At 39.7% G+C, this 26077-nt stretch overlaps 2 protein-coding genes across 7 annotated transcripts in view; one reads left to right on the top strand and one right to left on the bottom strand.

Moving 5' to 3' along the window:
• The window catches only part of ZFX (zinc finger protein, X-linked), a 35744-nt gene extending 22544 nt beyond the window's left edge, over window positions 1–13200 (bottom strand). The window contains exon 1 of one of the 6 annotated variants that reach the window (XM_018043810.1): window positions 12709–13200. The gene's annotated coding sequence lies outside the window, so the exon portion shown is untranslated. Of the gene's footprint in view, window positions 1–8662; window positions 9120–11776; window positions 12080–12149; window positions 12680–12708 lie in introns of those variants that run through there. The other 5 variants (XM_018043816.1, XM_018043809.1, XM_018043815.1 and 2 more) reach the window with 5 other exon arrangements.
• LOC108634305 (wiskott-Aldrich syndrome protein family member 2-like) lies at window positions 11384–12117 on the top strand. Its single transcript, XM_018043702.1, has 2 exons — window positions 11384–11639; window positions 11723–12117. The coding sequence occupies exons 1-2, from the start codon at window positions 11384–11386 to the stop codon at window positions 12115–12117; spliced, it is 651 nt and encodes a 216-aa protein (XP_017899191.1).
• Window positions 13201–26077: the final 12877 nt, after the last annotated feature.

Below are 26077 nucleotides of genomic sequence, written 5' to 3' on the forward strand. Positions count from 1 at the left end.
GAAATAATGGATTGAGCTAAACTCAGGAAATTCAAATAACTTTCTTCCATCCTTTAAAATAAAGCAATAAAAATACCATGCCAAGTTAGTAAGTATAGCAGTGGCATTTTATCTGTCTTAAATTAGGGATAAAGAATATAATTTATGTTTTATGTCTTTTGATACCTAGACACTTTCACAATCTTCCTCTCAGGCAGATTAACAGGGTGCTTATGTATTCCCTCTGCTTGTTGTCATAAGCATACAAGAACCACTTGTCTGCTTCTGGTCTTCCAAAACTCAGTGCCTTTTAATTTCATGATGTAACTCTAGTTCTTCTCCCTAAGACATGCTCAGAGACTCAAACTGTATTACATATGTTAAATGAAACTGCTCAAGTCACAGGAAACACAAACAAAAGCAGACCCGTCTGTAACAGAATTTTTCTTAAAAAGAAAATGAAACTGCTTAAAATTTATATTTAAAGCCTAACATGTTCTCTCTTAAGCTACATTTCTTTACCAATTTTCCCCCAAATTCTTCAATGTGGGATATGTAGTCATCATTTCTTCAGGTATCTAACTTTCAAATCTGGAATGCTATTTCACTTCTCTCACCAATTCAGCCCTTTAATTTGTCTCACAGCCAGTCACTCTTAAATTCATCATGTCCCCTTTATTTTCACCACAAGCTCTGGTGGGCTTCCTCCAGAACCCAGTGGCAATCTTCCAATTAAAAGTTTGAGCCCTTTTTGAATTGAAGAAATTTTCTTCTGTTTCTACACTTTCTTCCATTGTCTCTGTTCATTCTTACTAGAATTTCTATTATAGAATGTTAGAACTCCTAAATCTAGCTTCCACATTGCTTTAACCTTTTCTCCTGTATTTTCTATCCTTTTCTATTACATCCTCAGAATCCTTAAACCCTTTCTTCTAAACTAGCTATTTGATCTTCACCCCATCCACTGATTTTTACTTAAAATATCATGTTTTGGGACTTCTCTGGCGGTCCAGAGGCTAGGACCCTGTGCTTTCAATGCAGGAGGCATGAGTTCGATTCCTGTCAGGGAACTAATATTCAGCATGCCAAGTAGCATGGCCAAAAAGCCTTTTAAAAAAGTTTTAATTTCGAAATAAACTTAGTTTTCTTTTTCACAGTAGCCTTTTTCAGTGGATATTGCATCTTCTCAAATATCTCTGAGGATTTATTCTGTACTCTATATTAAACTGTCTCCTCTGTTGTTTCATTATTCAGTGAGTTGAATTTGGTGCCTCTCTTTCAGACTGATGGTATTCCTCAAAAGCATTGTTCTTACCAGTTCTCCACATATATTTGTGGATGAGGGTCTAGACTAGAGTTACATTCTGATAGCTGGGCTGTAGTCTGTCTTCTTAGCCCAAGCAAGAATCCCTGGTTGCCTAGCAATGAACCCAAGTTCTGACCAAAGGAGTCCTGTCTAGAAAAAGGCCAAGGAAGAGAAAGGAACCATGTAATTGGCCAGGCTTTCCTTTATGGTGGATGAGTATCCCTAAGCACAGGTACTAGAGGTCCAATACCCTCTGGATAGCTACAAGCTACCTAAAGCACTGTCCTTAGCTTTCTCCCCACAATACTCACATTGGAATTTCCTATGGATGAATTTGCAATTCAGAAAACCAAATTTCTGGCATTAGCTCAGGAAGACAACCACTAGAGACATCTATACTGATAAGTAAATGCTTGGCTTTCCATAACTTTAATTATGGTTGTGCCCATGGCTTGCTCTTTCTCCTAGGATGTCCCCACTTCTGACACTGGGGATAACACAAAATGACAATTTGGGGATGGTCCTTCCAGTTTTTCAAATAGGGATACGTTTATTAAGCTAAGTTCTCTAGGGCTTTGTCATTGATTGATTCCCAATTGCTTTATGCAACCAGAAATTCATCATATTCTAGACTACAAGTGGCATATCCCTCAAGTTTTCTTTTTTCTTTGAATCTGTATACTTCATCCTCAATGTGATTTCAAAAGAAAGTAAAAAATAAATGTGTGTTCTCTAGTCTATCTTGAAGTCATTATTAATTTGTATGTGTCAAATAAAACAGCATGGAAACATGTAAAAGGAAAAAAAAAGAAAAAACCAACTATGAGATAGAAATGGAACCAAAAAAATCAATAGTAGTAAAAAGCTACAACTTTTATCAACACCTGACAGATCAAACACTCAAAAAACAAGTGAAGATATATATAAGTAATATTAAGCTAAAAGATTTAATTCAAATTCCACTAACAGAATATTTTAAACAACCTTGCCACCCTCTGTGTTAAGAGGAAAAAAAATGCGTCCTGTTGTAAATGTCAGAGCCCCTCCTTCCTTGTCCTGTCGGAATTCTGTACATTTTGCTCAAAAATTTAATGCCAAGTTGTTACAGATTAGCTTTTTCCATAAAACCATTTGCACCAATCAGTCACTTCAAGGTTTTTTGGTTAAAGTCTAAGAGTGCAAACTTTCAAAATCTATTAAAATTTTGTCCTAAAACTAACACAACACTGCCTATTAACTAAACTTCGATTAAAAAAATTTTCTTTAAAAAGCTTTTAAACAGGAAAAAAAAATTAGACCTAAAAATGACAAATCTTCCTAAAATCTTATTTTTCCAAAGCCCCTATTCATGTTCAGATTAAGAGTTGCCAAAATATTAGTACCTAAATGTCCACTGACAGATGAATGGATAAAGAAAATGTAATATATAAATACAGTGGGATAGTATTCAGTCTCAAAATCCCATCAGTCAGACTCAGAGAAGCAGAGAGTAGAATGTGGTTCCCCGGGGTTAAATGGAGATGTTGGAGAGAGAATGGTAAAGGATAGAGAGTTCTGCAAATCCTCTATATGGCACAGTATCTACAGCTAACAATACTGTAGTGTACACTTAAAATTTCCTAAAAGGGTAGATCGTATGTTAAGTGTTCTTACTATGAAGAAGGAGGTGGTGAAGAGAAAAAGGAAGAACGGGAAGATAACAACAGGATTCCACTAACATGAAATGGGAAGGCAAAGCCATACAGACAAAAAGTAGACTGGCAGGGGCAGGGGGTAGAAACTGTTTGCTAACTGGGTACAGGCTTTTTGAGGTGATAAAAATGTTCTAAAATTACTGGTGATAGGAGAACAACTCAATCTACAAACTGTTCACTGAAGTGTACAGTTTTGAAGGGTGTACTTTGTAACAGCTTTCTCTCAATAAAGTTGTTTTAAAAAACACACAAGTACATGCAAATCAAAAACTAGTTCATGTTACAATATGTATTTTTAGATAGGAGACTGGTATCAGTATCACTTTATAACAAAAAGAAATGTATTAAAACTCAGGTGAAACACTAGAAGTATTTCTTCTCAAGTCAAACTTAAGACAAGGATGCCCACTATTACTATTTAAGATTGTATGGGAACTGATAGCCAAAGCAGTAAGATAATGAAATGCAAGATATAATTATTATTTGAAAGAAACTATATTTATTTACATATGACTTACTGAGGAAATTCAAGAGAATCAACTAAAATCTTAATTTCAGAGTGAATTCATAAAAGTGTGCTGATACAAAATTAATATACTTGAAGGCAAAGGCTTTTCTTTTGTAAGACAAAAGCTTTTTTATGCCCTAGTTAAAAATGTAAAATACCACCGATAAGAAGAATAACTGAAAACTCTACTAAGCAGGATTTAAAAAAAAAAATACAAATACAAAGAAAAGTCAATCTTGCTCTTCAATATACTGGATCAGTAATATTAATTTTCTTTGATTACTACATTCAATTAAAATCCCGACACACTTTTGTTGTAAATCAACTGACCTCATATATATAGGTCTACTTTCAGACTATTCTGTTCCACTGACCAATTCAGCCTTGCACCCACTACATTAATCATTATAACTTTATAATAAGCTTTGATATATGGTAGTGTAAGTTTTCCAACATTTTTTTTCAAGACTGGCTTTGCTATTCCAGGCCCTTTGCATTTCCATATAAACCTGATATGGTCTATCAAAAAAAAAAATACCTGTTGGCGTTTTGATTGGGACTTCATTGAATCTGTATGTCAAAATTGACATATTTATAATATGGACACTCATGATCCATGAACACTGTGTCTCTCTACATTTATTAGCTCGTCTTTCATTTCCTCTCAGTAATGCTTTTTAACTAAAGATCTTAGTAAGTTGTACTGAGTTTATTTCAAGGTATTGAATGTTTTGTGATCTTATTACTGGCTTTTAAAACAAAAATATGAAACAATCAATCAACTGTACTGGCTTTTAAATCTGATTTTCAAATTGTTTGTTGTTGGTATAGAGAAATACAATTTATTTTTGTGTATTAATCAACGTCCCTCAACTATAAAGTAGTAAAATCAGAAATGTCACAGAGATAATAACACCCCCCCCCAAAAAAATCCCATAAATTTGAAAGTCTCAGTAATTCAATGGGCAATTGGAAAATTATAAAAATCACAATACATTTAGATATAAATAACAAAAAATCAATTCATATCAAATTCACTATCCAGTTACAGTTCAGAATAAATGTTATAGTTTTAAAGGCATTTAACAGTAGAGATAAAAAACTAATGAGCTAAACTTCAAATTAAACTTTTAAAATGTCAGAATAAATGCAAATAAGATAGAAAGAAATATTAACCACATGAGCAGAAACAAAAAGGATCAATAAAAAGAACTATTTTAAAAGCCTTAATATAGGCAAGTTATTGGCAGTACTCATCAAAAAAAGGAACAAATCAATGAAATTAGACATTTTAAAGTCATTAGAGAAGACTATATTTTATACCAATATATTTGAAATATCATATCTTTCTGTAATAATTTATTTTGTATAAAGAAAACTCAAGAAAAGCCAAAAGACCTATCACCATAAAAAAAACTATTAATCAAAAAACAATTCAGAAAAAAAAAGACACCAGGCAAAGACAACTTCACAGATGAATTCTAACTTTCCAGAAACAGATCATCTCTATTAAACACAACTTGTTTCAAAAAGAAATACTCAATACATACCCCCTTCAAAAAAAAAACACCCCACCAAAATATCATTTTTAATGATAAAATATTAGAAGCATTCCATTAAACATTAAAGTACCTAGACAATAATGCCTGTTATCAATGTTTTCATACAAGTCTGTGCTGGAGGCGTTAGTCAATGAAGTAGAAGAAAAAGAAAACAAAAAACAAAGAGGCAAAAAGGAATCAAAAGAAGAAATAAAACATCTTTATTCACATACACTTATGTATTTAGAAAATACAAACAAATTATAAACTCCCACATTTCATTGAATCCAAAAATACCACCTGTTTTAAGATGCATCCTTGTTCTACCTACAACTAAGGAAAATACACTGTCAATTAAACTGATACTACACTTTAACATCTAGAAATTTCATTTTAGACTTATCAAGACAATTCTTTTAGACTGATTTAGATGTATTTCCATCATAGCCTGTGCATATACAGAAGAAAAAATAGAAGCAAAAGAAATTGATAGAGGGGTACTCCTAAAACTTCACATTCAGGGTTCTACTAATGCTCTTCTACTTAAAGCTCTTCAATTTTTCCTAACAATACTGTCCTCTACCAATAAGAGTATTGGTGATATAGCATTTCATAAATGTTCCATTATTATCTATGGGATTTTCTTTCTGGTAAGACACTCACTTCACAATTCCTTCTGCCTTCAGTTGTATTGCTGAGCAAGAAATTACAAAACAACAATCCACATACTCATTTAAGTGATGACAAAATGAAGAGTCCTGACCAAGTACGTGCATATAAAGACGATAACATCAAGACATGGACAACCACGATTGGAGGACAACCATGATTACAGGACACTATCAACTGAAGATCTATATGACTCTCTGAGGGGGAGAGATGTAAGATATAATGGAGAGGGGGAATGTACTTCAGAATCTATGAAATATAGTAATATGCAAGTTCAACAAGGTTACACTATCAATACATTAAGTCCATAGTACTCTCTATATATCAGCAATAACTAGAAACAACATCTAAAAGATATTCACAATAACAAAAATTATACAAATTTTTTCTAGCAAAAAATCTAAAAGCTGTGCAAGAGCTTTATGAAAAGCAGTAGAATACACCCAAGACTCAAATCTCAGCTCCCCTATTTAGCATATATCTATATTTATCTATATATTATTCTGTAAATTTGATGCAAATACAATAAAAATCCAACAGTTTTTCATACAAACCAACAAACTGACCTGAAAATAAAGGAAGGAAAACAGCTTTAAAACTCTGAAAAAGAACACTTATTTAAAAAGATTAGATCCCTACATCACACAATAGAGAAAAAATTCCAGATGAATTAATGACCTAAATATGAAAAAAGTACAATATCACTTATGACCTTGGGGCAAGGGAAGAATTTCTTGCTGATATAACATAAGACATGTATTAAAAAAAAAAAAAAACGGAGAAAACTGACTACTTTCACATTAAGAAGTCCTACACAAAAAACATTGCACAAAAATTAAAAGATTAGCCACAGACTAGAAAATGGTTTTTTCGGTGTGTAAAACTACACATCATTAATATTCAGAATATAAAGAGAATAACCATAAACCAATGAGGAAAAGGCAATAATCCAATAAAAAATGGGCCAAGGTTAGGCACAAGTAAGTCACAGAAAACTCATACAGCCAGTAAATACATGGGAAAAAAAGTTCAACAACATGAGTAATCTAAGAAATGCAAAATGACAACAGCAATGAGATACCATTTTTACCCAAAAGACTGGAGAAAACTGCAAAGTCTAATCTTTTGGCAGTGGTCTGGAGAAATAGAGGCTCATACACAGTTGGTGGGGATGTCAAATGGAGCACAATTCGACAATTCCCAATACAATTGACAAATGTGCTGACTCTTGAATGTAGCCACTCGACTTCCACAGTCTCAAGAGAGAAGAACCCCCTATTAGGATGCTCAGGGCCACATTGTTTGAAATTGCAGAAAACTGCTAACCACCTAATGGCTCCTCCCTAAGAACAGATAAATAAACCACAGTATATATACACATTAAAATATAAGTAAAATGAATGAAGTATATCAGTGGTTTTCAAATTTCTTGGACTCGGGACCTCTTTACACTCTCAAAAATTGAAGACCTCAAAGAGTTTTTGTTTATGTGGGTTCTATCTAGACATGTTTATGTTAGAAATTAAATCCGAGACATCTTAAAAAGATTTATTAGTTGATAGAAAATCAACCCACTGTATGTAAACATGAACACTGATTTTTAAATAACTATTTTTCAAAACAAAAAAATTGTGAAAAGAGTAGCACTGTTTTACATTTCGGCAAATCTCTTCAAAGACAGGCTTAATAGAGGACAGCTGGATTCCCATAACTGCGTCTGTGTTCCATCTATCATGACATCATGTTTCGTGGCGCCTTTGTACAGTACTTGTGCAGTGCACAAAAGAATGAGGCTGGAAGAATCTCAAGGATCCCTGGGAATTCCTGGAGCACTCTGAGAATCGCTAAACTAGATTCACATACAAGCATGAAAAAAATCTCAAAAAACACTTTGCGAAGTGAAAAAATATATATAAAATGATCAACACAGTACGATACCATATATGTAAAGTTAAAACACACAAAGCAGTACCTAATATTGTTTCTGGTACATACGTAGTAGGACAGTGGTTATTTCTGGAAAAGAAAAGACAGGAATGGGATAGGGAGGCACTCTTTATAATCTGTGAGGTTTTCTTTAAACACAAAGCAAGTTATGAAAAAAATACGTGTAAGATATTTAAGATCTGTTAAATCTAAGTGATACTTGCTTTTTAGTAAATCGGAGATATTTCATAATTTTAAAATTTTAAATTTTTTTAAATCCTAATGGTTTTATTTTCAAGGTCATGTAGCTTCCTCAAAATGCACCTCCCTTTGAGTAAAATATAGTTACAAGATTCCTGGATTTTATAAAAAAAAATTCTTTGGAAAATAATTTGACAGGAATAAGAGGAGACCGACTATATTAACCCCAAGTTTAAGCAGTGGGGATTACTCAGCTTATGTGGTATGTCTTACTACATACACCCCTTGGTCAAAGAACACGATGACTAGACAAGATACTTTAATAGTTGAAAACTACCCAACTACATACAATTCTCTGCACCCAATAATTGAGATAATTGTTTTTAGGTAACTGTCTTTACTATGTGCCAGGTAATGCTCTGGGACAAGGATAAATGAGAACCTGTCTCTACAGGTTTAGAAAAGATAACAAAAATATAAATACACAGCTAAAACAGAATAGGTTACATGCTAAATTAAAACACACCGACACTGCTATATGAGACAGAATAAGAAGCCTGGAAAAATGATGGTGCCATAAAAGAAAGAAAACAAGCTAGCAGCAGGAGTTATTTTAGGGGCTCTGGGTTTAAAGAACAATTCCTCATCCCCCCAATAAACAGTACTGGGCATCTACTGTGTTCCAGATAAATCTGGTTTCAGCCATGTTAGACACCTGAATAGAGGTGATTAATAGGCAACTGGAAATGCCAGATGAGAAACTAGAAAAGAGGGCGGGCATTGTAAAGGGCACCAAAACCACGGGAAAAGATTCAAGAAAACAGCATGGATGACTGACCTGGAGGAAAATCCCATCCAGAAGACAGAGAAGGCACCGAGTTTCTGAGACACAGACACTTTTACGAGATACACCTGCTGACATGCTGTGGAAAAGCTTCCCAATTGGGGAAGTATCGGATCTAGGAAGAGTGGGATGAACAGAAATAAAAGTGCTGGTGAAAGGAAAAACAGCTGAAGTTTTTTTAAGATGAGCAAACCCAGGAATGTTTTTAAGGACAGGGAAAGGCACCAGCAGTTAGAGGGCAAAGATGCAAGTGGCAGAAGCACACTGACAGAGCTCCATCCTTTGGGACCGGTGGATCCCACAGGCAGAGCGTCTGGGCCTGAAGGGGGCCAATTCTTCCTGCAAGCGAAGAACAGGAGGACAGCCTAAGGAGAGACAAAGGAAGAGTTTCAAGTGGCAGGAAGGAAATTCAATTGCTTATATCTGACAGTCGTCTATCTCTCTGGCCTAAGTAAACGATTAGGTAATCTCTGCTGAGGCTGAGTGGTTTAAAGGACAGGTTGAGGAGTTAAAGAGTAAAAAAGAGAAGTCAGGAATTGCCAGTGTACACAAACACAAATAATACAAACAAGGACACCAGGGGCAATAAAAGTCTAGATGGGTTTAGGAAAGAAGCATTTACCAAAGTTTTTCTTCAATGCATTATGAGTATGCTTTTTAAAAAAGGCAAACTTGCATCTATCTGAAAGACACACAAATTGAAAATCAACACTTAGTTTATCCAAGATGGCCAGTGTTCCACCAGTTTTAAACCACAGATGTCTGTCCTCCTAACTATACAACTTGAGTCCAACTCTGAATCTTATTCATCCACTCTTGCTGTACTGGAACATCCACTGCTGCTGTACTGCATGTGCAGCAATAACAAGTCTCTCTTTTAGAGTTCTATGTGTTTCCCAGTTGTCAAGATACAAAGCAACTGGTTCTTTCAAGTTTACGTTTACCTTTACCATCTCAACAACCACAGCCCACCTTAGTATCTTGCTTAAGAGTCCGCCTCCTACAACGCACTGTCTCAAACGTTTCTAACCCACGGCCCTTTACAATCAACATGAGACTCTTAAAAAAAAAAAAATGGAAAAAGTGAAACAACTTTCTAATGAATATTTATGCTACCTATAAATTTACGTTATCGTAAAATTCTAGGAAACACATTCCCAAAATGTGCATCTAGACTAGTTCAAATATTAATCAAAACATGAGAAGGCTTAGTGTAGCGAACAGCCTTAGTTACCCTCTTAATCAAAAAGGTGGTTCCTCTTACCAAGCAGAAAAATAGGGATTCCAAAAAAGCCATCTGAAGGCTGCTGCCTTTTTAATCATCATTAAAACTGACTTCTTTAATAATCACCATGGGGATACTTACAGGTTCATTCCTCCTTTTGGTAAAGTAACCCACAGCACTGATCCTGTAATGTTCAACCACGGTAAATGAACAGCTAGAAGTCCCTCCCCATTGGTTTATTACAGAAATTATAGCAACTCTTGAACAAAAGGTTACTCGAAGTGAGAAATTAGGACAAGAAAAAGGAGCAGTTATCTATAACAAATTTTTTTTTTAAGTAGCAAAATTGGCTGAACTTCCGAACATTCTTGATAATCATTCCTGTAGTGAAACACTGCTTTTCAAGGTTAACTTGCTACTCTCATTATATCTCAACTTTGAAACTTCTGAGGCCAGCGGAAGGACCAAGAGACTATAAAGCCAGGCTCAGGTGCGTCATCACTCTTGATACTTGAGGGCTCTCTGGGCCTTTCCCATCAAGTATAAGCCTCTCTACCTGCAAAGCAAGCTCCATCTACCTTAGCCACCACTCCCCTACCTACACCATCTACTCCAGCCAAATTATACACACTTGCTGTTTTCTGTAAGAAACGTTCACCCTTGAAACGCCCTTTCCCCACCCCCATCTCCGTCAAAGTCCTACCCATCCTTCAGTAACCTCAAAATGTGACCTAACTTGGCTTTCCTCTGAAACCCCAATAACTGGTTGTACCTTCCCCGCACCACCTCAGTACATCTCACCTCATCTGCCTCTGAACAACGAACTTCTTGGAGTCGGCGTCTGCACTACAAGAATCTTTTTAATCTTTCGGGCTCCGAGTTCACGGGAGAGTAGAGTATGCAATCAAAACTACTTACAAGGTGGAACTGCACCGTAGAATTTTTCACATCAAATAGAAAAACTGAATACCGTACCAGGTACAGGAACAGCACTGCATCACTTTATGCTGTTCTTCAGTAAGAATATAAAACTTCTGCCCTTTTCTTACTCCTGGCCGAAAAAAAAAGTGCTACCAACAGATCGCTAAGAGCTTAACTGTATCTTTGCTAGAAAGCTGTTGCCGAATTAATGAAATTCAAATGACTCCGTAAGATTTTTCATTCCTCCGTTTCCGTGCTGTGCAATTTGCACTTATCCCTTACAGCATAAAAGTGGTAAGAACTTCTTACCTATCAATGTTTTTTTTTTTTTTACTCCTTAGTTTTTTTACTCGAGAAGACAGTGATTGTTGGAAAACAACTGCATCTAGGGCACCCTAACAGTCACGTGTGACTTCGATGTGGTAAAAATTGAAAAATGTCTTGGGGTCCCTTTTGCGTGATGAATCCACAAGCCTGGGCGGCCATCCGTCCGGACGACCCTCAAATGACTACCAGCGCGGGGGAAGGGACCTGAGGGACGAGATGGCACCGGCACCCGGGCGCCAGCTATGGCCGCCTGCGGCAGCTCAGTTAAAATACAGCGGAAGCAGGAGCCAGTCACGGGGCTGCGGGAGGCAGGGCAGGAAGGTGGCGCTGCCGCCGAGCGCCTGGAGCCCGAGCGCCCATCATGGCGGCGAGGGCAATGGCCGCTGTGGAGAGCGAGCACGCCCCCTCCGCACGCACACGCTGCCGTGCCGGGCCTCCGGGACCCGTCACCGGAGCCGCCGCCGCCGCCGCCCGCTCTCCCACCCCCCCTCACGGGCTGTAGCGGAATTTTCTCTTCAGACGCCGCCTTCAAGATGGCGGCTCCCCCTCCCGGCAACCCCCTCAACCGTCCCCTGTAGCAGGCGCCGAGGTGCCGCCATCTTGTCCCCCGTCCCTCCCCCCCCGTCGATATTTACATAGCGAAAATCGGCCCGGCCGGCCTGCGGCCTTCACCTCACGCCTGCAGCCTTCGCCTCCTTGCCAGGCCTCACCCCCGCAAGATGCCCCAGGCCGGCCGCGACACCGACCCGGGGCCCCTCGGCCGTCTCCAGGGCCACCGGGCAACCCTCCCCCAACGCCCGCCCGTTTGCGGAGCGCGCCTCCGCCGCCGCTCGAGGCAGCCGGGCTCCTCCCCGGGCCTAACTGCGGCCTCCTTGGGGCCTGCTCGGCGCCGCGCGCCACACCGCCCGGCCTAGCGCGGAAGGGCGCCACGCGGGCCGCCGACCAGGCCGGGACCAGGCCCCTGCGCGCAGGCTAGGCCCTACGGCCGCGGCGGCGCCCGGAACTCACCGGACGGGCGTGCGGGCGGTCGGCGACGGTGGCGGGTGCTGCAGGCCGGCCTTTCTCTGGAGCACTGGGCCGGGCTCCGGCTGGTGGGGCGGGCGGAGGGAGGGAGGAGGGGCCGAGTTCGGAGCTGACAAAAAGCGGCCCAGCTCCCCGGCACGGGCCCGCCGTCAGCACGTCACGTCACCGCCCGGGAGAAAAACCCAGGAAAATGCGGAAGGATAGATAGGCCCCCTCCTTCGCCCGGTGTGTCCCCCTGGCGCCCCGGTCGGCGCGCTCACGCTCCGCGACCGGGGAGCCCAGTGGCCTCGCTGCGGCGGGGTCTCCGGCGGCCGCAGTCTCCGTGACAGCGCCCCCCTTCTTTCCACCTCCTCCGCGCTCCCGCCCGCCGCCGCCGCCGCCGCCGCTACACACGCGCCGCTGCCGCCGCCTCGGCCGTAAAAGCCCGCGTGGGGCCGTGGTCTGCCGACCCCGTGGAGAGGCAAGCGGCCCGCAACCGGCCCGGCCGCCCCTCACCATCTCCCGAGGGCCGCGGCCGGCCCCCGGGCCCTCCCCGGAGACCTACCGCCTCTCCGCGCCGGTCCTGGCCCAGGCGCCTGCTCGAGTTGTTTGCAGGCCCTCAGACCCCCGCCCGCAGTAAATGTGTTTTCTTCATCCCTGTGGCTGGAGAAGAAGATAAATTTAGCAACCCCCACTATCCCCTGCCTTCGCTTAAAAAAAAAAAAAGCAACTTTGAAATAAAATGAAAATAGGCTTGCCAGTCTAAATGGGTGTGTGGGCAAAAGGAGGGGGAGAAGGGTTATCCTAGAGCACGTAACAACCGTTTAATTTTTTCTTTTTAATAAACGTTCAGAAAACCTAATTGATTATGGCGGAAAAAATAAAAAGTGTTACGTGTCACATTTTGAAACTTGTTTCGCACATGGCAACGAACAGCAATTCTTAACGTATATTTTCTCTATATCTGTTTCACGGTTGGGGAGTCTGAAATATATGTCTTGTGTGATTGTTTCATAACTAAATAATTTTTCACATTCTTTAATAAATCTAGAGGGAGCAGCAGAATGGCGATATGGGTGTTTTTTACAAACTACTTAAGCCTTTCAAAGTTTAAAGAGACAGAAAAATATGTATTTGAGTAAATAAAACATTTATCAACTCCAAAAATGTGTATTTTGCAATTTCGCTACTGAAATTGGTATGCTTTTTCCATAGTGAACCCAAACTATGTTTAAAACTTATTAGTTAAACGCTAAATAATGTAGCCATTACATTAATTCGAATCTGATATGCTTTATTTCTTTGTTCAGCTCACTAAATGTTAAAGATACTTCTAAACAGTAAAGAACACAAAAGTTATAAAGCAAACAGCATATTAGTGTGAAATCTCTTCAAATATAGAGGCCTTCTATTTTAGTATCCCGTGATGACTTTTTAAAACTCCCAGAATGCAATTTGTCCTTTCCTTCAGACCTCTTAAAACTATAAAGTTGCTTTCAAAAAGGAAAAGCAAAGGTACAGTAAGAAGTACTCTCTGAAAATGTACTTGATGGTAAATTTTCTCTCAAGGCTTTAAGCTTGATTTTTTTCAAGCAATTAAATGATAAATGACATGTCATCATTTATAGAAAATTCCACTGGGCTCAGATACTGACTATTCACAGAAAGGTAAATAAAACTAGTATTTTTTCAAGTTAAAAAAGTGAAAAATTGCTTGTATACCCACACTAATATGGTTTCAAAATATTGGTAACCAGCATTTAATAGGTACTTTCCAAGGGCCTCCTTTTAATGCTATGACATGTCAAGAACGGGTCTCATCAGTCATGTAACTAAGCAACATAGGACACAACCTAATGTCAATATTCTTGTTCTAGTTCTTCCATAATTACCCTCCAATACTTCTAAGTCCACTAGCACTTGAGGAAAAAGTGTCAAGGAACATAAAAAAGATGTTTACTCAATTTAAAAAGCCAAAAGCAGTTTAGGTACAGATACTTTTAAAGAGCCTTTTGCCATTGCCTTTCATCCATAAAAAGACTGTTACGGGACTTCCCTGGTGGTCCCAGTGGCTAAGACTCCCTGCTCCAGATGTGGAGGAATGGGTTCAATCCCTGGTCAGGGAACTAGATCCTACATCCCTGCAACTAAGACCTAGCACAACCAAAAATAAATATATTTTTTAAAAGACTGTTAACTTTGATGGGAAACAAGGAAAGGATGGCCTAGTCCTATTAATTATATTTAACAGACCATTATTGAAGTCCAACAAAGATTAGTCTATGGATGATTGTACAGATGAGGTCAGCTATAATTTTTTTTTGCATTTTTAAAAAGGTATTTCAAATCCATTTACAGAAGGCTGTAAGAAACAGTATATGATAAAAATCATTTCACTGGAACTACATTTAATACAAAATTCTCATGTTATAAAAGTGAAGTCGCAAAGGAAGTATGAACAGCAGAGATCAGAAATTGTTTGATGGTGCAATGTTGGGACTTTGCTGGTGGCCCAGTGGCTAAGACTCCATGCTCCCAATGCAGGGGGCCCAGGATCAGGGAACTAGATCCCACATGCCACAACTAAGACCCGGCACAGCCGAAAAAGAAATAAATATATTTTTTAAAAAGGAGATTGTTCCATATTATATAAAACACAAAATATAGGTTGTGAAAATATTCACAGTAGGACCCTGAAGACACCTAAAATCACTGAAAGCATTTGATAATCAAGCACTAAGTGATTAAGCACCTGAGACCTTGCATTTAAGGGACCTACTGCAGCCTCTCTTGCACTCATACTTTTTTTGTTGTTTTAGTATTAGGGACCTAGAGAATTCTGGGCACAGGGAGTAAAAAGATATGGTGCTTGCCCTTGGGGAACTAAGAATAAGGAGGCTGTGTATGGCTGAATACAAACATTCTTAAGTGCTTTCATTTTCTCACTTAAATAAACACACAATAAAGTGAAATTTTATTTAGGGAGATTGAGAGCAGAACATTTCAAAGGCATATGCTGTGAATACAAACGAGATGGTTTCAAAGCAGTCAAAGGGATTTTGGTTAAGTGCTAAAATTTATTTGTTCCTTCAGAGCTGTTAATGTATATCAGATAGTTAAAAGCAACTACTCAAGGTTTCGACAGTGTTTTAATAACTTAACTAAAAATCCCTGACATGTTTATGGGTCCTTGAGCCAGGAATAATACAAGGCCTTTCAATCATCTCTTCAGAAAAAGATTATTCAGAAAAGAAGCTGTTAAAAAAAGAAAAAAAGAAGCTGTTGCTTTTCATTTCTCATCACTGACTGACAGAAATCCAAATATGAAACAATAAATTACTAGCTTATGAGAAATATAGACCTTCTTGAATAAAGTTGTGATAATTCATTATATTATATCCCAAAGGTTAAAAAAGCATTTACTTTCCCCTAGCAAGAACTTAAGTTTTATTGAACTAAGCATGCCCTATAAAAATTTATCATTTATCTGGTACTTGATACTTAAGTTATACTTAACATGAACACGTTGCATCATGTTGGAATTCAGCTGACTATAATTAATGCCAAGTAAGAATTTTTACTCTGAATCTTTAAACCACCCTACCCAAGGGAAATAATTTTAAAATAAACACTGAGTAACAATTAGGTGGTTTTCGAACAGTATTTTTCACACAAATCATTAGTTGAATAAGACACTGTTTAATTCCTGAAAATTACTAATAGCTAAATTCTACCTCATGGATTATAAATCATAGGACAAAGCAAACAGATTAGCTCCACTGACGAGGTAAAAATCAATATATGAGGTCTAGAAACAATAACCAGTAATGATGAGCACCCCAGGCACCCAGACTGGGATCTCTATATATAATTTCCCACTACAGGACCAGGGTTTCTGGGAGAAATGACTGATTCCTGGGCTGGAGCAGAACAGTACAAGATGAACCAGCGATATCTTCTCATAAAAGAAAGCAAAGAAAGAAAGTGTCAGAAGGTCTCAGGAGCCAGTTTAAAGAGGCTCCAGCTGGCTAAAGATGAAAAACAATTGAATGTTAAAAGAATAATTGCTTTGGATCAAAATACATCATTTATGTCCCTGAGTTTATACTGAGGCTTTTAAAAATGATCACCTAGTGGTGACGGTCGCACAACTTTGTGAATATACTAGAAACTAGTGAATTTTATAGCATGTGAACTGTATCTTGACATCTAAAATATGATCACCTTTGGAGAATACCAGAGAACTAACCAGGCTTCCCAAGTGGCACTAGTGGTAAAGAACACACCTGCCAATGCAGAAGAAGCAAGAGACAGGGGTTTGATCCCTGGGTTGGCAAGATCCCCTGGAGGAGAGCATGGCAACCCACTCCAGTATTCTTGCCTGGAGAATCCCATGGATAGAGGAGCCTGGTGGGCTACAGTCCATAGGGTCGCAAAGAGTTGGACACGACTAAAACAACTTAGTACACATCCATGCAGAGAACCAACCATTATTTTAAAAACTAGTAAAGGGAAAGATCAAGTATTTATCGTGTATGAACTATACTGAAATAGCCAGAATACTGAAGTGGGTAGCCTTTCCCTTCTCCAGGAGACTTTCCCAACCCAGGGACTGAACCCAGGTCTCCCGAATTGCAAGTGGACTCTTGACCAGCTGAGCCACAAGGGAAGCCCAAGAATACTGGAGTGGGTAGCCTATCCCTTCTCCAGCAGATCTTCGCAACCCAGGAATCAAACCAGGGTCTCCTGAATTGCAGGCAGATTCTTTACCAACTAAGCTATTAGGGAAGCCCTGTATGAACTATACTTCAAGTTAAAAAAAATAGTTGATGAAGGGAATATTCTTTTAATAGAAGTATCCCTTCTCCAGTGGACCATGTTAATGCAGAGTTCCAAAGAATAGCAAGGAGAGATAAGAAAGCCTTCCTCATTGATCAGCGTAAAGAAATAGACGAAAACAATAGAATGGGAAAGACTGGAGATCTCTTCAAGAAAACTAGAGATAACAAGGGAACATTTCATGCAAAGATGAGCACAATAAAGGACAGAAATGGTATGGAACTAACAGAAGATATTAAGAAGAGGTGGCAAGAATACACAGAACTATATAAAAAAGATCTTCTCGACCCAGAAAATCACGATGGTGTGATCACTCACCTAGAGCCACACATCCTGGAATGCAAAGTCACGTGGGCCTTAGAAAGCATCACTACGAACAAAGCTAGTGGAGGTGATGGAATTCCAGTTGAGCTATTTCAAATCCTAAAAGATGATGCTGTTAAAGTGCTGCACACAACATGCCAGCAAATTTGGAAAACTCAGCAGTGGCCACAGGACTAAAAGGTCAATTTTCATTTCAATCCCAAAGAAAGGCAGTGCTAAAGAATGTTCAAACTACCACACAATTGCACTCATCTCACATGCTAGCAAAGCAACGCTCAAAATTCTCTAAGCCCGGCTTCAACAGTACATGAACTGTGAACTTCCAGATGTTCAAGGTGGATTTAGAAAAGGAAGAGGAACCAGAGATCAAATTGCCAACATCTGTTAGATCATCAAAAAAGCAAGAGAGTTCCAGAAAAACATCTACTTCTGCTTTATTGACTATGCCAAAGCCTTTAACTGTGTGGATCACAACAAACTGGGGAAAATTCTTAGAGATGGGAATACCAGACCACCTGACCTGCCTCTTGAGAAATCTGTATGCAGGTCAGGAAGCAATAGTTAGAACTGGACATGGAACAACAGACTGGTTCCAAATTGGGAAAGGAGTACATCAAAGCTGTATATTGTCCCCCTGCTTATTTAACATATATGCAGAGTACATTATGAGAAATGCTGGGCTGGATGAAGCACAGGCTGGAATCAAGATTGCTGGGAGAAATATCAATAACCTCAGATATGCAGATGACACCACCCTTATGGCAGAAAGTGAAGAAGAACTAAAGAGCCTCTTGATGAAAGTGAAAGAGGAGAGTGAAAAAGTTGGCTTAAAGCTCAACATTCAGAAAACGAAGATCATGGCTTCTGGTCCCATCACTTCATGGCAAATAGATGGGGAAACAATGGAATCAGTGAGAGACTTTTTGGGGGGCTCCAAAATCACTGCAGATGGTGATTTCAGCCATGAAATTAAAAGACGCTTACTCCTTGGAAGAAAAGTTATGACCAACCTAGACAGCATATTAAAAAGCAGAGACATTACTTTGCCAACAAAGATCTGTCTAGTCAAAGCTATGGTTTCTCCAATAGTCATGTATGGATGTGAGAATTGGACTACAAAGAAAGCTAAGTGCCACAGAACTGATGCTTTTGAACTGTGGTATTGGAGAAGACTCTTGAGAGTCCCTAGGACTGCAAGGAGATCCAACCAGTCCATCCTAAAGGAAACCAGTCCTGAGTATTCATTGGAAGGACTGACGCTGAGGCTGAAACTCCAATAGTTTGGCCACCTGATGTGAACAACTGACTCATTTGAAAAGACCCTGATGCTGGGAAAAATTGAAGGAAGGAGGAGAAGGAGAAGATAGAGGATAAGATGGTTGGATGGCATCACCGACTCAATGGACATGAGTTTGAGTAAACTCCAGGAGTTGGTGATGGACAGGGAGGCCTGGCGTGCTGTAGTCCATGGGGTCACAAAGAGTTGGACATGACTGAGGGACTGAACTGAACTGAACTGAATAAGTATCCCTACAATATATGAAGAAGACTTGATAGAATATCACCATTTTGCAACCACTAATAAATCAATGGATCTGAACAATGATCATCAATAGCTGCTAACTAGAGTAACAACCAGACATATGCCTCATGACGGAAATACACAGTGCATCGGTGAAAAAAAATGAAACCTGAACCTAATCAACCCACTAGCTTTCTCTGCCAATTTACAGGAAATAAAAGAACAGAGAAATATACCAATGAAACAACAGGGATGTAGTCGACAAAATCTAGATGGTAGGAAACACTATGGGATCTTCTTTCTTCAATAAATAAATTATAAGTCAAAAAACATTGGAGGGGAAACCAACAGATGAGAAAAGCGACAAAAGATATCTCAGTCAACTGAAGTGTATGAACTTCATCCGAATCTTAAGTCAAGTAAGTATAAAAAAATCAGACAATTAGAGAAATGGGAACACTGACTGGATTGTTATCGACACTAACCAGATAAATGCTGACATAAATTATTGTTAATCTGGTTTAGGTGTATAGATGGTGTGATCATATCTTTGAGTCCTTATCTTTTAGAGATATATTATCAAAATATTTACAGATAAAATGATATGCTGTCAGAGATGGTCTTCAAAGAGGGTGAGTGGAAAAGAGGTTGAGGTTGAGCAGTGGATAAAATTGAAAGAAGATTGCAGTTGAGCAAACAATCGTTGAAGCCGTACGATACGCACATGGGTGCTTGCTACATTATTCTCTTTGTGCATATATTTGAAATTTTCCGTAGCAAGTTTAAAAAACAAACATATATAAACATAGAAGGAAAAACATTACCTTCAAATTTTCAAAGAATCTTTGGAGAAGGGCAAGCATTACAGATACTAGTTGCTTCTTTTCTCACTTTTCTGTGGACCATATAATACCACTTATTTTCAAAACAATAAGAATAAGCACTAAAAGAAATAAAATTAGACTACATATTAGGAAAACAGCAATGCCTTTCAAATTTGGAAGGGAACACATTGTTAAAGATGTGAATTCCTGGGCCTCAATTCCTAGAAATTCTTATTTTTAGTAGGTACAGTATACAGCTGAGGAATTTACAGTTTAACCACGAGCTCAGGTGATAACATAAACAAGTGGCCCACACACCAATAGTACTTTAAGAAATTCTAGTACATCCTTTAATACATCTTTGCCCATATTTATAAAAACTTTCTCTTTGAGTATCAAAGAAGTAAAATTGCTGCATGTGGCACATTTTCAGTATTACTTTCCAAAATGACTGTACTAATATACATTCCCTCCAGCAGAAGAGAATTCCCAGTTCCCCATTCCTTGGCCAATTCTTGATGTGCTTGTGCTTTTAAATTTTTGCCAAGAACATAACTATCTTACAGAATGACCTTTCAGCTAGCAACATTTGTTAAAGCAGCTCTTGAAAAATTTTCCACATTTTGAACAAAGACTTCTTTTTAATGACATAACGACTTTTCACCCCAAAACACATTCAATAAATATGCTAAAAAGAAATGATAATTCAACCTTAACCTTAGAGCAATACAGGACATTAGAATTATTAGTCAGAGAATCTCATATGGAACAAATTTGAATTGTGCTCTGTGTTTACATAAACCACAAATGTTTTTTGATTGTTTTTGCATACAAACATCAAGCAAATAGAAACAAACGGCCCAAACTGAGAACAAAACAGGAAGAAGCATCTGGCAGAAATGTGGCAAGTTTCGTAATTCTCCAAAAGGTGAGGCGAGCCAAGGACACAGCAGGAATCTGACCTAGTAAAATTAAAGTTTCAATAAAGTATGAATTGTGCATATAAGATTCCTAGTCCTTGGTAATAGAGCCCCCACTTTATGGTAGTGACAGTAAGGGAAATTTCACATGAAGATGAAGTAAGCAGTAAAAAGAACATGACATGATGTGGGCTGGTGAGGAGTCTGGGAAGGATTTCGCTATGAAGAATGACTTGTGATTAGATCTCCCCACTCCAAAAAAAGGACTATGAATAAAAGGGTTAAAGTGGCCTGTGCTTTGGAGCCAGGCTTCTCAAATGGGCACACAAATCGCCTGGGAATGTTGTGAGAAAGGCTTCCTGTGACGTAGTGAGTCCAGTTTGGGGCCTGAGATTCTGCATTTCCTTACTAGCGCCCAGGCTAGGCCTGCACATAAGGGGTCTGTGGAACCTGCATAGTTGCCCTCGTCCCCATAACTTTGCCTGAAGTCTATCACTGAGAAGTAGTGTATGGCAGGTACCTGCTGGTACTGCTGCTAGAAAGACAGCAGGCCTGGCCCGGGAAACAGCTGAAGCCTTCTCCACAACCACCCAGCATAAAGGAGTAGGCTTTATGTAAGCAAGGAGTTCTGCTGCCTGGGCTTCTGTGGCCCCGGGAGTTGGGGGTAGAACAAGGAAGAAGTCAACCGCTATTGAGATTAACACTGCCGACTACGTCCACGCCTCCAGGAACTCATCAGGCAGAGGAGGACAAAGATAAAGATAGGAAGAACAGAGCGTCAGCCCCAGCACCAGGGACTCGCTGTTCCCACCAAGGCGTAGGATGAAAGCTCTTTGAGAAGAAGGTCTTCCTAAACTAGAGGAAGATCTGTATCTGTGGACTGAAAGAACTCACCTCGGTTCACAGGAAATTAACTACCTGCCCACAGAGACATTTGGCAACAATGTTTAATAAGGGGCAGGGGAGGTGGTGGTTGGGGGGAGAGCCCTGCCTTCATTCAGGGAGGAGAAAACAAGTGATCATTAATGGAGGGCTTGAGTTCCACACGCCACATGTTACTTTCCATGAATTCTCTCATTTAACCCTCATAGCCTTCCAATAAAATGGTGGTGCTGGCCGTTAAGTGGACTGGATTCAGCGACTCGGCCCATCTTGTCAGGATCCCTCTGCCCTCCAGCTGCCTCAGCTCTCTCATCGCGCGTGGGAGCAGGCAGGCTTCCCCCAGATGCACACAGGCAGCTCTGGGCTCACAGTGTCCCAGCTCAGCTGCCCCAGAAGACAGAGTCCCTCTTCCGGTTTCCCCACAGAAGGATACCGGTTGTTTATGTTCTATGCTCGCCCTTGGATCCATGACGGTGGGCAAGAGGATGGAGTGATATTCAAGCAGGGGCTGAGGGTACTGTGACTAGAAGTCCCACTAGAACTAAAAGGTTAGAGTGAGAAGAAACAGACGAAGAAAAGAGAGGAAGGCTGGTCTGGCTAAGAGATCCCAAGGGTCCACGACAGGGAGGTCTAGGAGCTGCCCCACTGTACAGAGGACAACAGTAAGGATCAGAGAGGTCAAGTCACTTTGCCCAATGTCGCACATCACGGGCAAGTCAAAGAGCCAGGACACAAAGCGAGGCGGTCTGACCAGAGCTCTTAACCACTGCGCTTGAAGGCAACAAAGCCAGTTTGGTTTCAGACTTCTCTGCAACATCAGTTTTCAGAAGAAAAAAGTCTAGCAACAGCTCAAGTTTTGGGGGAAAAAGACTGTAACTGAAAAGATCTGTGTGCTCTGCCAAACTGTCTTTCTCTCTCTCACACACACACACACTCACACTGTGTGACAGGCAGTGTTCTAAGTTCTAAGGGGACCTCTGTATTCCTCTGCTTGAGCTGAGGGAAGAGGAGGCTGGTGGCCCACTTTTCCCAGAGTGACACGTCTGCTCTGGAGGAGGATAAGTGGGCAGGGATTGTAGCCCCTCGTCTTATCACCTCGCTCTTCCTGATACGGAACCTTTGCCCTGTGAGCAAACAGGAGCAGGAATGCTGGAACCCAGTACTCCACAGCCTGCCACACGTGTGCAGACCCTCCGTCCTACTGTGGAAGCTGGGCAGAGGAGAGATCGCCAATCCTCTGCCCTGCCCCTGCCTGGATATATGCCTTCTGCAGCACAGAGCTGGCTGTGATGAGAGGTGGCGTTGGCCTGCCTCCCTGGAGTGAAACCGAAGCTCTAGACCAGGAGATGTAAGGGAATGGGGCCTCATCTTTCTGGTTCTATTTTCTAAGAGTTCTAAGAGCAGAGCCTCCATCATACTGAGCTGGGGGATGGGAAGCAGTCCTTGGCTCAAATTCTACGGGCTCCCATTGTTCTTCAGTTCAGTTCAGTTCAGTTGCTCAGTCGTGTCTGACTCTTTGCAACCCCATGAACTACAGTACACCAGGCTTCCCGGTCCATCACTAAGGTCTGTGGATTTTCTTGAATAAATGCTTCTCTATTTGCTGTATGTCCTTAAAACAAATTCCAGATACTTAAAATGATTGACTTTTAAAAATAATTTTTACCAGTTAAATGGTTATTTCACTGAGGAGAGTATCTCCTGACTTCTTTATCCCACTATTTTAAAAGTCAACTACCATAAACAGGTTTTTTTTTTTAAGGTAAAAATAAGTTTTCTTGGTAGTCTTATACTCGTGATTCAAAGATATTCAATGTGTCTCAATTCACTGCAGGTTTTTTGTTTTTTGTTTTTTGTTTTTTTAAGCTACGCTGCACCTAGACTGCAGGATCTTAGTTCCCCAACCAGGGATTGAACCTAGGCCCACAACAGTGAGGGTTCAGAGTCCTAACCACTAGACTGCGAGGGAATTCCCTGATGCAATTATTTTTACTAATGTTCAAATTATCCCAAATTATCCTTGGCTACAAGGAACTTCTTTAAAAAGTTGCCTTCAGATTTCTTCTGAAGTGACACTAACAGTCACGGAGAACTTTCTTGCTATTACAATACAGGGTACATGACATTCCATAGACCCACAGAATGCTTCTGAAAAACTTAAAAGTCATAGTTACCAGGGAATTCCCGGGCGATCCAGTGGTCAGGACTCCACGGTCTCAATATTGAGGACCCAGGGTTCAATCTGTGGTCAGAGAACTAAGATCTCACAAGCTACATGGTGCCACTGGAAAAAAAAAAAAAAAAGCTTACCAGTATCAAAAGGAACACATAGGCCTTCCAAAGAAACAAAGAAGATAAAAGCAAACACTCAAAAGAGAAAAATAAATGTAAAAATCACAAAGCAAATAAAAAATGATCATGCACGTGTTCAATCGCTAAGTCATGTCCAACTCTTTGTGACCTCATGGACTGTAGCCTGCCAATCTCCTCTGTCCATGGGGTTTTCCAAGCAAGAACACTAGAGTGGGTTGCCATTTCCTTCTCTAGGGGATCTTTCCGACCCAGGGATCTAACTCACATCTCCTATGTCTCCTACATTGACAGGTGGATTCTTTACCACTGTGCCACCAAAAAATGATGAGAAAACAAAGTAGCATAGAAAAATGAAATGAATAATAAAACAAATGTATTAGTGATCATGATAAATATAAATGGAATCTACTCCCTTATTAAAAATTAGCATTCACAAATTGAATTAAAGTTCAATTTTACATAACTTAAATGAAGCACAAGATGAAACAAAAAGATTAATGTAAAGGAAGAGGAAATATATAAAACAAATACAAACTAAGAGAAATCTAATATGAAAAATATTAGTAGAATTTGACATTTAAAAAATGACACTGAAATTTAAAAAAATTTATACATAGGATGCTAAGTCGCTTCAGTCGTGTCTGACTCTGTGTGACCCCTTAGACGGCAGCCCACCAGGCTCCCCTATCCCTGGGATTCTCCAGGCAAGAACACTGGAGTGGGTTGCCATTTCCTTCGCCAATGCATGAAAGTGAAAAGCGAAAGTGAAGTCGCTTAGTCTTGTCCGACTCTTAGCGACCCCATGGACTACAGCCTACCAGGCTCCTCCACCCATGGGATTTTCCAGGCAAGAATACTGGACTGGGGTGCCATTGCCTTCTCCAATACATAGGATAGAGAAACACTAAACAATATGATTAATATCCTGCAAACAAAAGTCCAAGACGGACAGCCTCACTGAAGAATTCTACCAAACATACAGAGAACAACTTATACCTACCTTTATCAAATGATTGCAAAATAACTGAAGAGTGGGAAACAGTGTCAAATTCATATTATAAAGACATCACTCTGATACCAAAATCAAACACACTACAATAAAAACAAAATTACAGACCAGTATCTTTTATGAATACAGATGTAAAAATCCTCAAAAATATTAGCAAAATGAATTCAACAATGTGATATAACACATTAACAAAAGGAAATACAAAAACCACATAATCATCTCAACAGATGCAGAAAAGGCATTTGACAAAATTGAACATCCATTCCTGATAAATATTCTCACCAAAATGGGTATAGAGGGAACATAAGAAAAGCCATTTACAACAAACCCACAGCCAACATAATACTTAGCAGTGAAAAGCTGAAAGCCTTCTTTCTAAGTTCAGGAACAACACAAGGATGCCCACTCTTGCCACTTCTATTCAGCATAGTATTGGAAGTTCTAGCTACAATAATCAGAAAAGAAAAAGAAACTAAAGGTATCCAAATTGGAAGGTTAGAGGTAAAACTGTCACTATTTGCAGATGCCATGATATATGTAGACAGAACCCTAAAGTCTCCACACAAAATCTATTAGAGCTAACAAATGAATTTAGCAAGAGAGCAGGATAAAAAATTAATACACAGAAATCTGCTGCATTTCTTTATACTAATAATGAAGTGTCAAAAAGAAAGTAAAAAAATTCAGATTTAAAATCACATCAAAAAAAATCAAATACCTACCAATAAACTTAACCAAGGAGGTGAAAGACTTCTACACTTAAAAAGATAAAACACTGATAAAGGAAATTGAAGATGATTCAAAGAAATGGAAAGCGACCCCATGCTCTTGGATTGGAAGAATTAATACTATTAAAATGGCCACACTACCTCCAAGCAATCTACAGATGTAATGCAATCCATGTCAAAATACTCATGACACTTTCCAAAGAAATAGAAAAACTAATCCTTAAAGTTATATGGAACCACAAAATGCCCAGAATTGCCAAAGCAAGTTGGAGGAAAAAGAACAAAGTTGAGGACTTCCCTGGCAGTCCAGTGGTTAAGACTCCACCCTTCCACTGCAGGGGGCACAGGTTCAATCCCTGGTCGGGGAACTAAGATCCTGCATGCCACACTGTGCAGTGCCTGTTCCCCACCAAAAAAGAACAAAGCTGGAGGCATAACCCTCCCAGACTTTAGACTATATTACAAAACTACAGCAACCAAATAGTGTGGTCTTGGAAAAAAGCAGACATTACAGATCAATGGAACAGAGTACAGAGCCTAGAAATAAACCCACATCCCTACAATTAATTAATC

Source organism: Capra hircus (genome assembly GCF_001704415.2).
Source record: "Capra hircus breed San Clemente chromosome X unlocalized genomic scaffold, ASM170441v1, whole genome shotgun sequence".
Classification (NCBI taxonomy): domain Eukaryota; kingdom Metazoa; phylum Chordata; class Mammalia; order Artiodactyla; family Bovidae; genus Capra; species Capra hircus.

Coding starts and splice junctions, on each gene's coding strand:
- LOC108634305 (XM_018043702.1), top strand. CDS start 11,384: ATGGCCGCCTGCGGCAGCTCAGTTAAAATACAGCGGAAGCAGGAGCCA. Junction 11,640..11,722: donor CCCACCCCCCCTCACGGGCT/GTAGCGGAATTT, acceptor CCCCTGTAGCAG/GCGCCGAGGTGCCGCCATCT.